This window comes from Struthio camelus, chromosome W, assembly GCF_040807025.1.
Source record: "Struthio camelus isolate bStrCam1 chromosome W, bStrCam1.hap1, whole genome shotgun sequence".
Lineage (NCBI taxonomy): Eukaryota > Metazoa > Chordata > Aves > Struthioniformes > Struthionidae > Struthio > Struthio camelus.
Window position 1 is genome coordinate 50040473 of NC_090981.1, and position 13978 is coordinate 50054450.

At 39.6% G+C, this 13978-nt stretch overlaps 1 protein-coding gene across 4 annotated transcripts in view; it reads left to right on the plus strand.

Annotated features, from left to right (window-relative positions):
• LOC104146847 (chondroitin sulfate proteoglycan 4-like) overlaps positions 1–10891 on the plus strand; it is a 38864-nt gene extending 27973 nt beyond the window's left edge. For 2 of the 4 annotated variants that reach the window (XM_068925250.1, XM_068925253.1), the window contains 4 exons: positions 1212–1384; positions 4153–4227; positions 4573–4756; positions 5276–10891. In XM_068925250.1, coding sequence (XP_068781351.1) covers positions 1212–1384; positions 4153–4227; positions 4573–4756; positions 5276–7329 — 2486 coding nt within the window. In that variant the 3' untranslated portion in view covers positions 7330–10891. The remainder of the gene's footprint in view (positions 1–1211; positions 1385–4152; positions 4228–4572; positions 4757–5275) is intronic. The other 2 variants (XM_068925251.1, XM_068925252.1) reach the window with 1 other exon arrangement.
• Positions 10892–13978: the final 3087 nt, after the last annotated feature.

The window sequence follows — 13978 nt, forward strand, 5'->3', positions numbered from 1 at the left end:
ATCCTAAGGTTACCAAACGCTTGCTAAACATTCCCATTCATCTCGCTGTATTTTTTTTTCTGCTGAATATTATAGCAGGAACATATTTTTTGTCATTCCTCTGTAAACATTACGCTTTAGTGGAGGTAGGTGGCAATTCAGACTTCAAAGATATATATGACTAGTGTCTGAAATTATATATTGATACCTGTAAAGCTAGTTGCTCAAAAAACCCAAAATATAAGAAAGGATGCGGAAGTGGGGGGTGGTGGGGAACTGCTGGAATTATTCCTGTTTGAAACGTACAGGAATCTGCTGCTCTTCCAAGTGCATCACAGTAAACATCAGATTTAGTTGCTGAGCGTATATCACGAGGAAAGATTACATCAAAAAGAAGCCAAACTCCTAATATTTTGCAGTCCTGTCATTGCTGGGAGTTGCTTACACAACAGCTAGCAATAGGGAATATGTCTTTGTTTTTGTCACAGCCATATCAAAAACCGTCTTAGTTTGGCCAAAATCCAGAAGGCTCCTTACAGTCTTTAAGCCAGAGGTACTAGATGTGTTAAAAGGATTTTGTTACCCCTCAGTTTCCATCTGTCTTAGTAATACACCATTTCAGTTCAGGCCATTATTTCTACATGTGATGTCCTTCCTATTTTTAGTTCACTGTTTGTTTAATGATAATCATCTGTTCATATCGATAAAATACAGTTCAGGTTTCTTGTATTAATTGATTTTAGTTTATGCGTGTTCACTAGAAATTGCTGGATTAAGGCTTCTCTCAGGCAGACCTTGCCAAATCACCCTGCCTTCTGTGAGCAAATGGGGCTACCAACAACGCTAGCAATGGTGACTTCAGCTGGAATCTGAATTCAGTTCTAGACGTGTAATATAGGAGTGCTTTATTCCTTACTGGGGGTGGGTTTTTTTGCAGAAGCTAATATTTAGCGAATGTTTTTTGTTGTAGAGAACTGTACATTTTTCATGTCTGTAAAACAAAAGTAGTTCATATTTATGGGCTTTTTGAGTGAAAAACTATGGAAGGGCTGTGTTATTTGAAGGTACCTAGGAAGGTAACTAGGAAAAGGATAAGACTGTTAATCTTACAAAACATTATTAAAATTCTGAGTACAATAATTAGATGAGAGACTGAGCTGTGCATATAAGACTTATTCTTTGGGAAAAATTGCAGTTGCAAATCTGAGTTACTTTTAACTCACACTTTTTAGGTTCCAGGAAACCTATTTCACAAAGTGATCTGAAAGCTGTGACCAATGATGTGTCCAATGCAGGAAACAGAACTATAACTTTTACGATTGCAACTTCCCCAAGACTTGGAAGGCTGATCAGAGTAAATTCTGATAATACCACTCAGGAAATCCTCAATTTTACGCAGTCTATGGTAAGCACTTTATAATTGTTCAGGGGTAGATTGTTACTTCAAAGGCTGTCCCAGTTGCTTGTTCTTTGTCTGATCCATTTATATCTGTTTGGTAACCAGGCATATGTGACCCATCAGTGCAATTGCCCAGATTTGCCGTGTCATTAAATATCTGGCATCTAGTAATGAATGCAAGAGGAGCCTTTGTTCCCCACTTCTTGAATGCTCACAGAGTCTTGGCAGTTTCCACTGTTTTGCCTGTAACGGTATTTTTCAAGATTTATTCTGTTGCCATTAACCAGCAGTCAAAGGTTGGAAGCCTTTAGTTTCTGGCAGAAGGAGTAGCCTTTTGCTGTATGAAAACTCCAAGTATCAGATTCATTTAGGCTCTCAGCAGTCCTCATTGGTGTCCCCAAGTGGACTTTTATTGACATCGTTGGCTGTGATATCAGGTGTTTAAAGAATCTCAACTGTGATACAAAGTCTTATACTTAAAAGACTAAAAAGTGACAGCTCATGTAGCTTGATGGAAAATGTCCTTTGAGAAACTGCAACAGAAAAGAAATGAGTTACATCTGTGTGCAGTCTGAATATAACTGTCCTCTATGAAATAAGTTATTCTCAGTAAATTTTTTTAGTAGGGAGCGATAAAAGGAACTCAGTCTTCTGACTTTGTTGGAGGAAAGATTAGGAGATAGTTTGATCCTAATCTACATTTACAGATTAAGAAAGGACCTGTTTGATCTAGTAAATGAAAAATGAGAAAATGCCAGAAATTGCAGCTTAACTGATAAAATCTAGAAAGAAGGTTCACGTTTTAAATCACTGCAGTTATCATTAGACTTTGAAACAACCTCACCAAGGACTTGAGGTGGAATCTCCACCTGAGCTGTATAAACCAACATGAAGACAGGATGTTTCTCTTCATACTGTGGTCTAATCCCATTATGTTATGGGCCTTGTCGCAATAGTTACTGAGCTGAGTTCTATGTTTTACATTATGAGAGAGATGGAGTGTATAACCACACCGTTCTCTTCCGTTCCTAAAATGTATGATGAGTGTTAGATGAAGCAGTTAAGCGTGTGAGACAAAATCTTACAGCTAAATTTTGAAGTTTTTACTCTTCTTAGACTACAGAAAGGATCCTTAGGGGTTTATGGGGCAGTGCCATGATATAACGTGGCACTTTTTATCTATAGCCTTAGTTCTTACTAATGTAACTAACTTACTTGTGAACTTTAGAAATTGTGTAAGGATTTGAGCTGTAGTAATGTGCATATTTTTCTTCCCTCTTTGAGTTATTTGTACTGTCAGTTTTCACTTCAAAAAGTAGAGCTTACGGATTCATGGCAGGTGAGATTGAGGTGTTCTAACCAGCTTGCAGTTCATTCCAGTAGAGGGTGGGGAATAAGAAGGAACGAAAAAGAGAGATTCAAAATAAACTTTCACTGTGTAGTGTGTTACAGCCACATGAAATTAAATATAAGTGAAGAGATGACATTAATATTACAAACATAGTATTTTTTCCATTACATGGAAAATAAGACATCCGACTTATGTTGGTTACAAAATGCTTGAAAATCTGATTTGGATTTAAATGTATTTTGGGTTAACTTAGTTCTTTTGAGTTTCATTAACTTCGGTCTGTATCGTGGAACTTAAAATTTCACTTCTGACAAGCAGTATGTAGCTAGATTCTAGAGGAAGTTGGTACTTTTGCTACGGTGTTGAACTCTTCCTTAAGAGGTTAAACCTCGTATGGTTTATTGTCTCATTGCAAAAAAAAAAAAAAAAAAAATTGAAATCATTATTGCATTCCAGTGAATTTCTTCAAGGACAGTTATTTTGCAAACAATATAAGAAATTTAGGTTGCACATTACATGGACTTAAAAAAAGTGTAACACAGTCGTTTTCAACCTGAGGTTTGTTTTTTTTTTTTTCCTCTGCCACTGCTTTCTGTAATATCTCAGAAGTATTTTCATCTTGCAGTAGGCCACAATTTGTTCATTCTGTTTAAAATCATGGCAGAGGTAAACAACAAAATCCTCACTAGTGCCATTTTCTTATTAGTCCAGATATTAGCATGGGCTTCAAAAAAAAAAAAAACCCCAAAAACAACAACAAAAAAGAAGAATAAAAAAAACCCCGAGAAGATTGACAGCTGATACTAAACGCCATAGAAATTATAGGGTGCATACTGTGTCTCTTGTTATGTATATTTGCTTTCTCCAACTTAAAAGTCCTAGAGGCATATTCTGGAAAGTCATGCTGAACCAACATATCTTTTTAGTATCACTTTTGCATATTTTGTCACATAATAACCATTAAGAATTAAGTCAGTATAGGGAAAGCATAAACCTGGACATGTAAGTGTGAGATTTTACCATGTCATTCTGAATTTTTTTAGTCAGTAAGGTGGGATGTTTTTGAGGCTGTTGAGAAAACTGATCCTGAAAGCTCTGTTTCCTACGTGACATCAGTGGGGGCTCTTGCATTCGTTTCAGGATTAGCTCTATTATATTTTTTTTGCAAGGACCTGCCAAAGCAGGTACAGGGCAAGCTAGCTTCCTTCCTGTCTCTTGGGTATTCCCCTCCTCCCATGATACAGAAACTTTCAATTAAGCTGTCCCATTAGCTGTTTGGTATAAAGGAGAAAATATCTTCATGGTCATTGCATCTCCTTCAAGTTTTGGTAATCTCTCACCAAGTATCTTTTGCTATCCACCATGAAACACATGGTCCCCCAAAATCTGTTTCATGTCTTCATTCTTTCGTATGTTTTTCCAGGACAGTCAGTCCAGCCCAGATGGTATCCTTATAAAGAAAAATCCCCTAGTCATGTGGTACTCCGCTTCCCTAAAGGTACAGTCTAGCTGAGCTCCCATTCAGAGTTACCACTGCTAGTCTGAGATAAGTTTCTCAATGTTTTATACTTCTGTTGTTAACATTTACCAAGCCTTTGCCAAGCATTCATCCCAGTAACATTTCCCCTACCTTCAAATATGCTTGTCAGCCAACACAGATTTATCTTCAGAGAAAGAGAAGTGCAAGGTAATCTCTTTAGGTGAGTTATATATACAGTCATTATGCGTGGACTAAGGTACACAGCCTTCTATGGAACAGTATTCTTATTTTTTTTCTCTCCATCCACCTCTGTATGTAAAATTGTTTTCCTCTTGTATCTGTGGCTTTCTTTACCCTAAACAGGTGGATGAAGGTGTGATCATGTATGAGCACTTACATGCTGAGGCAGCTGACTGGAGTGCAGAGGATTTCTTTACTTTTACTGTCTCCTCTCCACCATCAGCCCTGGACCTCCAGGTGTTCCATATTGCCATTTCATATGGAATTACCAGGCATGATCGCAACAGTCGTCTTCTAGCAAACACAGGTGAAGATGCTGTGCTCTTTGAGCCTCCTAATCGCTTTGGATCTCTCTGGTTGCCAGTGAACAAATATAAAAAACTGAAGGATATTTTTTCTTCAGTAACAGATGACCAGAATACTTTTAGCACAGAGTATAGTGTAGGTAGTAGCTTGGAAAACTGCATCTTTAAAAATGGTATTAACTACTTATGTTTGATCCTTGCTACTGCTGTAGTGGTTATCCTCCATTTTGCTATAATAGTAGGGATAATGAACGCACCATCTGGAGCTGCGAGATATTTATATTTCTTTAATCCTGCTGTATGCATCCATAGAAAATCTAGGCTCTTATATTTAAATCTGTATTTAAAAATAGTGGTAATATATTTCTAGCCATGACACATGGAAGTCAAAGATACCATGAAAGAGAAACATTGGATTTCACAGTTTCTTTTCTGAGCATCATCTGTATTTGAAATGCCTATCTAATTTCTGAAACATTGCATCTATAAAATTTTTAAAATTCTAATTTCCTTTCTGCTAGGTGCCATTGTCCGGGAAGGAGGTAGAGTCTTAATCAACAGAACAAATTTAGATGCTTCAAATCTATTGATTAAGTTACCTGAGGTCCAGCGCTCCATGTATGAAATCTGGTATCAAGTTGTATCTTTACCCCAGTGTGGCATGATTATTGTTGGGGAAAGAAACGTTACCAAAGAGAAACCTAACTTCTCCCAATACATACTGAACAAATTTGGAATTGTGTATGTACATGACAATTCTGAATCCCTTACTGACAATTTCACTTTTGCTGTTTGGTTAAACCTAAAGAGCAAATCTGCTGCAAAGCCCCATGGCGAAGTTTTAGAAGAGATGTTTAATATCACTGTTGTTCCAGTGAATGACCAAGCTCCAGAACTGAAGACTAAAAGGCTGCACTTGAAAGTCCTGCAGGGAGATGTGTCAGTGCTCGGGTCAGAGAATCTGCAAGTTGAAGACCTAGATAACCCACCAGCTGAGCTCAAATACACTGTTATTAGCAATCCCAATAATGGTTATTTAGCAATGAAGAGCAATCTCAGTGTCTCCATACAGGATTTCACACAAGCTGATGTCGACAGTGGCAGAGTTTGGTTTGTACAGGATGGAAGTTCATCCTCTGGGGTGTTTTATTTCAGTGTGACTGATGGTAAACATCGCCCTTTGTACAAGCTTTTCAGTCTTGAAGTCATACCAATTGCTCTTGTCCTGGTCAATCTTACCAATGTTGCACTTCCACAAGGCCAGACATCTGTCACTATTACTAATGTTCATCTATCTGCCATCACAAATGGAAAAAGCGCTAGCATCACGTATGAAATAACTCAGCCCCTCAAGTATGGGCACCTGGTGATTGGAAATAAGCAGGTTACTAAATTTGAGCAGGCAGATTTGTACTCGGGAAGGCTGTCTTACCACCTGACAAATCTCACTGCGTTCAAAGAAGTGTTGGAGTTTATGCTGTTTACTACAGAAGGTAATTTAACAGGACAAGTGCTGAACATCACGGTGAAGCCTTTAGTACAAGTTGCTCCTGACAAGCAAATTTCAAATCAAGCAGTTTATAAATTCAGAAGTAGTGACCTGGATGCTTCTCAGCTAGCTAATTTGACAAACAGTAATCCTACATTTGAAGTGATAGTGCCCCCATATCATGGAAGAATAGTAAAGAGGAGGCTCATGGACGATGCAGTATTTGAAGATATTCAGACATTCACCCAGAGTGACATTGATAGAGGTGTTGTGCTCCTAGACATAGATACAAATATGACAGGTGTTGATCTTTTAAATGACTCATTCACTTTTATGCTCAGGGCAGATGATGTGCAGCCTGCTGTCGGCTGTTTTCAGTACTCCATAGTGCCATACGATCCACTGCTTGTGCAGGGTTTTACAACTGAAGTGCCTTTCTTAACCAGCACAACTACTTTAAAAATTCTCACTACCTCAAAGGATGAGGCACCTGTTTCCTCCCACAATGAAGAACGTACAGTAGCAGCATGGAAGACTGCACCAACCGTGTGGCAAGGCCAGAATCGCTGGGGAGACCTACATGAGGAAGGGCTGCTGCTTAATCTGGCAGTGGCAACAAGTGGGTTTACAGGGGCTGAGAGCACAATCCAAGCCAATGCCAGGAGTCCCAGAAGGCAACCAAGTGAAAGCAGCAACCCTTGGTACATCATTATCCCCCTGGTCTTGGTGTCTGTGTTACTCATTATTGCTGTTATTTCTGTGTGTGTTTTGTTAATGTGTCACAAAAAAGAGAAGGCAAAACCACTTGTCAAAAATGAAATGGATGCAGTGCTTGGTAGTCCAGGTCATGGTCTGGAACGGAGCCTGGCGGTACCCACTGTTACAGTGACCCCTCTGCTGAAGGGGGTTGAGAGAAGTACAGCCGCAATGTTCACGCCAGTAAGGCACGAGCAGCTGCTTCCTGCAGGGGTTTCTCCAACTGTAAAACAGTCTTTGCAAAGCAGCTGGTTAAACCTTGATCCTGAAATGATCCAGTACTGTCGAAAAACAAACCCAACTTTGAAGCGCAATCAATATTGGGTGTAGTTGGTGGGCAGTTTGGGTCATGTAGATGTAGAAGGGAAAGGAGAGTATATCTTATTAACATATGGCTTATTCTTTATTGTGCTTATTTATTATTGGTCAAATGATGCACTGTTTGTTAGATGAAATCCAAATAACTGTGAAATCAAAAAATAAAATCCTATTGATTACAGTGGCCTTAAAATCAGATTTCTAATTGTTACTTGAGCAAATTTCCTATTGAATGCAGTGCAGAATTTGACCCCATAGATTTTAAGTGTACCCTGTGTATGCAGTATTTTTTTATTTCCCTTGAACAGGGATAAAGTAGAATGTTCCATCATGGACTATATATTTTTAATATAATTACTTTTTTTGAAGAACTAAATTTGCTATAAAGGTCTTTTATTCTGTCCTGAAGCAGCACTTGTACTTTAAAAACTTGCCACTGTTTTTATAATCAATTGCCAGGGTGCTAATCTCAAAAATACCATTTGACCTTAAAGACTGTTCAAAGACCAGAACTAAAGAAACAAAGCTGTGATTATTTTGACAGGTTATTCATATGGGTCACTGAACTGGAAATCAATGCAATAATACTACAGTAATGACAGATAAAGGATTCTGGTAAAAACTGTTACTGTGAGTTGTTGTTTGTTTTTTCTGAGGATTTTTTTTCCACGTTTATTGTTGAACTCTAGCCTGTAATGTCTGCAGACTGGTAAAATGCATCCATGACCTCTAATCCACATGGCACAAAAGTGTGTATCTGCTAGTCAGGCTGTCTGCTGAATTATCTTTAGGCTTAGTTTATGTCTGGAAGTACCAAATTTCCTGCTGCTGACTAAGGGCTAGATTCTGCCTTCAGTGAAGCAAACACAGCTCTCTCTGGAGTCTGGGAGTTCAAGCAGATGACAGTAGAACTGAGTCCTCCTCTGCGTGCTAGCGTGTATTGTGGAACTACTGATGGAAACAATCCTGCGAGAAGGTAAATGCTCTGTTCTGAAGTCACTCCATTTACCCTGAATGTCGGAGAACTCTGATCATGTGTGGCTTACACGCTATGACGAGTACTGCTACTCTAATTTTAGCTCTGTTGGTAAAATGTGCAATAATTTCTCTGTAAGGGGAATGCTTTTGTGTGTATGGAAATCCAAGCTCAGTAGCAATGTGTAGTCTCCTCTTAAGGTTCAGGCTTTCCTCCACTGAAGACAACAGCAAAATTCTTGTTGACTTTAGAGGGAATTAATTGACTTCAGGGGAACGGTGCTGTGATCATAAGTCTCTTACTAAACAGTGAGTTCTGATCTATTTTTGTGCTTTGCTTCTACTGTTTCCAATTACCTTTTCTGTAAAAACATTGCGCTTGGGGTCACGATGCCACAGTACTGCTCTCAGTGAACACTGGAACAACATTTTTGTTTGAGCCCAAGTACTGCTATTTTCACTCTTATAGAAAGGATGTATGTGCCTCAGCATCCTCGGTGCTATTCATTTCACAGTACTTTGTCCTGGGTAATTACTTTTGTTATTGGTAATATTAGCTGTGGTTTTGCTATTCATTAACTTCAGTTATAGGGAATTTTCACCAGTGAGGATGGCCAGCTGAAGTCTCTGCTTATTGCTTTGTCTTTGGAACTAAATTCAGGAGCAGTGAGGGCAGTTTTACTAACCTTTTCCATCTCTGCCACGGTCAGCCTTAGTTGTGGTGTGTTTTGAAGCAATGCATTGCTCAGAGCCCATTTCCAGGAAAGAGTTCAGTGTCAGTGTCAAATATTCAGGCCACATCTTCAACTGATAAGAGTTAGTGGAGTACTAGTGACTAAAGATGTGAACCCTTTATATCCTCAGACTAACATGTATTTGAACCGTAATGCACAATTTTTATTTGCCTATCATTATCGTTTTTCCCTGATGCCAGTGTGAGCATGCTTGAACTCGTCTGGCACCATCGTAGTAAAATGCTGGGATGTTCCAGTGTCCCAGACGAGCTGTTGCAGACCTGAATTACAGATCTTTGCTTTCCCAGAGAAAATCTTTGGAACTCTGTTGTTAGAAACCGCAGCCAGAAGGGTGGTGCTGCCAGCCATAGCAGGGACAGTCCAGTGTCCTTTGCACAGGCACAGTTTTACATTTCTTGCAGTTTCCTGGGACACTTTCTCCTAGCGCCAAGCAAACACAGCTTCCCCCAGAGCCCAGCTGTCAGCAGAGGATTCACTACATCCTGCCTCTGATGCCTTCTAGCTGGAGCAGAAAACTGATCCCTTCACACCTCCTGCAAGACTCGCTACAAGGAGTAAAGAGTTATAACCCAACACTTTCCTGATGCTTGGAGAGGCTTGTCTCGCATTTCCCTACCTCTGTGACCTTCCTGTCAACAGCAAAAGAGATGTTATACTTCGGTACCTCCATGAGACCGAGTTATATGCCACCGAACTAGTGCCAAAACGTTGCAATACTGAAACCTGCTGGAGTCTGGTAACAAAATCCCCAGTGAGGACCCCTGATAGATTGAATAGAAAATGTGGAAGTGAGACGTGTGCTTAATGAGACTTTGCTAAACAAACATAGTTATAAAGACAGGTAAAGTTTAGCTGTTTGGTGTGCATTGGCTGTGGAACATAGCACTGCTCTAATATTGATGGTGGTAAAAAGTAAAATCAGGACATAATCTTGAGTGAGTCAAAACGCCAGCAATGCAATTAGAACTAAATGGACATACCTGTACACTCTGAGCAAGAAATCATACATTAAAAATACAGTGAAAGCAATAATTCTACAGAATTAGTGCTGGCTTTTGCTGATTCAAATATAGTGGACTGAACTTGCTCTGCTTTCAAAATACTTTTGACTGACAGATTTTCATTTCAAGTAGATCAGGCATAATTGAATTGTATTTTGAGTGCTGTTCTCATTTTTTGAAGTGTTGAATTTTTTGTTTTTTAATAAAAACAATCTAAATAGCCTAATTCATCTATGAAGTATGTCTGCATTTGGTCTTCTCCCTCAGTTTGTGCTGCTGTGATATAATTGTTTGTACCAAAATACCTGCTGTCTTGTAGGAACGTTCTGGTGAGAACCATATATGGAAAAGTATGTTATATCACTGGATTACTGCGTTTCATATAAAATGCAGAGGTGGAATTGTAATTGATAACTTATGATGGATTTTGCTTTAATATCCTGTCCTGAATTCCCATTAAAAAGATCTGATCACCTTAATCTGAGCTCTCCCTGTTGACATTACAGAGTAATAGTTTCTGGCACAGGAAGGTTCATCTTGTTCTTACGTAGGTATTTCTACATATGAGACGAATAGTTTTTCTGAGGTATCCATCTCTTTTTGTTGACCTTGGTTAGTCTGAGCGAGCCAGCTCAGTTCCTTTAACTTTTAGATAGCTAATACTAGGTGAGATGAGATTCCTCTTGGGTTTCACAAATAACAACCAATATAGAAAATCCCCAAGAAAACAAACATTTTGTACTTAGGGATTTTCAGCGTGATTCCAGGAACAAACGTAGTTTATGATCAGGATCTGGTTTGAATTTTCGGTTGTTTCACTTAACCTTGCAGGTGTGTGTTTTATTTCAGAAAGAAGAGGTTTTTGAAGGATTCCTTTTCTTACCAAATGCAGCTCAAACCTGCAGCATGAGAGTGCCTTGAAAACATATCTAGAAACAATAAAATGTTTTGTTTATAAACAACACACTAATATTTGTGTGTTTTCTTTAAAGACTATCTATCAAGTACTGCAGTGGAGAAACATAGCAGATTCCGGTTGCCAATAAAAGTGTTCTTCCTGGTTTTCTGATGTTTATTTTTTAAATTACACATGTGCAGAGATCACTGTTGTGCTATGCCTAGCATCGTGCCTCTAACATGGTGTGTGTGGCCAGAACAGGGGAGAGAGAAGATCTCAGCATGTGGCCACCTGACTGTGCCCAACACTTCTGTCAGTGTAACATCAAGATAAATGCATATATTTGGACATGCTCACACAGCAGTGCTCTGAGTTTCAGTAAGTTTTCCGGTTGCTTCACTGCATACGCCCAGAAGAGTATAGAATTTCACGTTCTTAAGTGTTAATACCTTAGCACGGTTTTGTTGTCAAAAAACAAAAAACAAAAACCTGATTTTTTTGCATCTCTGAAGTTTGTTTGGTTTTTATTCTCAGTCAAAAAGTGCAGTCCTTCCAGCCTCAGGACCTCCCTAAAACTGACTGTATTTTCTTTCCATGCAAAGTGTTTGCATTAGCTGTCTGACAGCATACGTGTGTGTGCCACAGCTAAGCTGCTAGTGCGGTGGAGGTGCTTCCAATTGAGCAGGCAGTGGAGCAAGCCTCTCGTTACCTTTCAGCCATTTGAATCTGTGATGCTGAATTGCTAAGTTGCTTTAATATATTATGTGCCCATTGACCAAGCAGGTACTGTAAAAACAGCTACTGGAAAAAGCAGTCTGCCTTACAGAATTAATTGGTGCGGCTCTCGCTTGTCTGATTCTCTGGGGAAAATAGTATGTGAGGGGATGAGCCCTCTGCTGTCACTGTGATGGGCCTGGCTTCAGCAGTGGAGCTTCTGTCGTTCTGTGCCAGTGCTATAAATCAGAAAATGCAGATCGGTCTGCGTTAAAAGTCATTCCGTATACTCTTGATTATGAAAAAGGAGAAGAGGCTTAAAATTGTTAAAATAACCTTTTCCCCAGTTTTTTTTTAATGAAAAAATTCTTCATTGTACATTGATATGATATTAAATTTAATTTACACTAAAAATGCCCCTCAAGTGTGAGAATATCGTAATAAGAGGTTGTTATCCAGTTATCACACCAAGTTCTTTGTTTGATCTGATCTTGATTTTTCTTTGATCAAAAGTTAGATGCAATTTTTTTGCAATTGTTTCCATAACTTGAGATTAAGATAATTTTTCTTGAAATGTCCGAAATCCTTGTGGCACAGTGTAACAGCTTCCAGGTGCTGTGACTCAGCATCTTTACTGTCAAGGCCCAAATACCAGAAGTCTGTGTCGGCAGCAGCAACGTGCGGTGTCTGGGCAGTGTTTCCCCCTCTCCTGCCCCAACCCAACAAACATGCGCTTGTTCTTCGTGCAACTCAGAGAAGGTTTTTGGGGGAGGAAAGAAAATGGGACAGAAATGGTCATAAACCTTTTCTGTTTTTCTTTGTATTAAAATATTTATAAGACCCACCTGCAAGTAGCACTGCCGTAGCCTGCTAAGACCTGCAGAGCCAAAGTCAGCAGTGGATCTACTTCACTGTTACCAGCCTCCAGCCTGCTTGCATCGGTTTTTTTCAGATCAGTCCTTGTGATGTTATGTTGAAGTACACTCTGTGAATATTTTTAAACAGGCTGAAAATTGTCCTGGCAAATTCAATGGAAACTCTATTAATTTATCTTGTAATTGCTGCCAGAGCTTGCATACCCCAAACGCAGTCCCAGAACAAAGTGTTCCTGCATCGCAACTGGTGAAATCCATAGTCCACAGTGAGGCTGTCGGGGTGAACTGCTTTTCTTACCTGCTGGTTTCCCCTTTTTTAGTCTTCCTCTTGTTTATGTCTGTGGTAATCCTTTATACCTGCTGGTAACCTAGAGATTAAGTTGTTTGCAAGCTGAGGTTTTAGCTGAACCGCATTCTCATGGCCTCACAGTGAGAGGCATTAGGTCTCAACTTCATGGGGAAAAATGAAGATGGAGGAGACTAAGTGTGGGTACGGCACCTTGCTGAGTGTCAGAACGTTCTGAAAGAGCATGGGAAGCAGATTTATAGCATATAACTGATAAAACTGATTTACTCCAACTAATACACAGTACAACTTTATTTTGTGTAGCAGCTTTTATGTATGGTACATGAAAACACACTGCGAGTGAAATACCACAATTCCAGAGATAATTAAAAATAATCAGAAGAAGCATGAGTATACATTTCAACTAAAATATAAATAAGATTGAATAAGGAAGGCAGAAAAATACAGGAGGATGGTTTCAGACCTGTGAAGATGCTGGGGAAGCTCCTTTGTCAGCAGGGAGTGCTGGGGAAGGGATCAGCTAGGAGGCAAGGGAGGGCAGGAGGACGGGGTAGAGACAAGCTCTGTGAGGTAGATGGGAATTTTTTTGAAAAAAAGGGAGAATCACTTGGAACGAGATCATAGGCTTGTTTGAAAGACCAAGGTGAAGTGCTGGGCTGTGTCTGTGAGAAGCAGGCTACAATACTGTGCACCACTTGGTGAGCTCTCCCCACTGCTGGGGAAAAGGGCAGAGGAAGAATCAAAATAACAAGAAGTTTTCTTGTCATTAGAGGAAGGATTGTGCTTGGGGGAGATGGCAAGATTTAGAAGCTCAGTTTGCTTTGCTTCTGCATCCCTCTGCAGCTGACAGATTTAGTAGAAGTAAATCTGCTACGGCATGAACGTTATGAATGTTGACTGACAAAGGTATCTATCAAGAAATCCATTTGCGGAGCTTCATCAGGCTGGATCACTGAACACTGAAATTCTTCCTTATATAACCATCACCCAGTCTGGCTGAGCTGAGTTGCCCAGGGTGTAACTCCGATGTTCAAGCCTGTTGGCATGAATTTTGCCTTAAAAGAGAGCTGCAATGTTCCTAGTGTCTTGCTCAAAGTGCAGAAAGGAGCAGAGTGCCAGAGGTTTTGACTGATGGT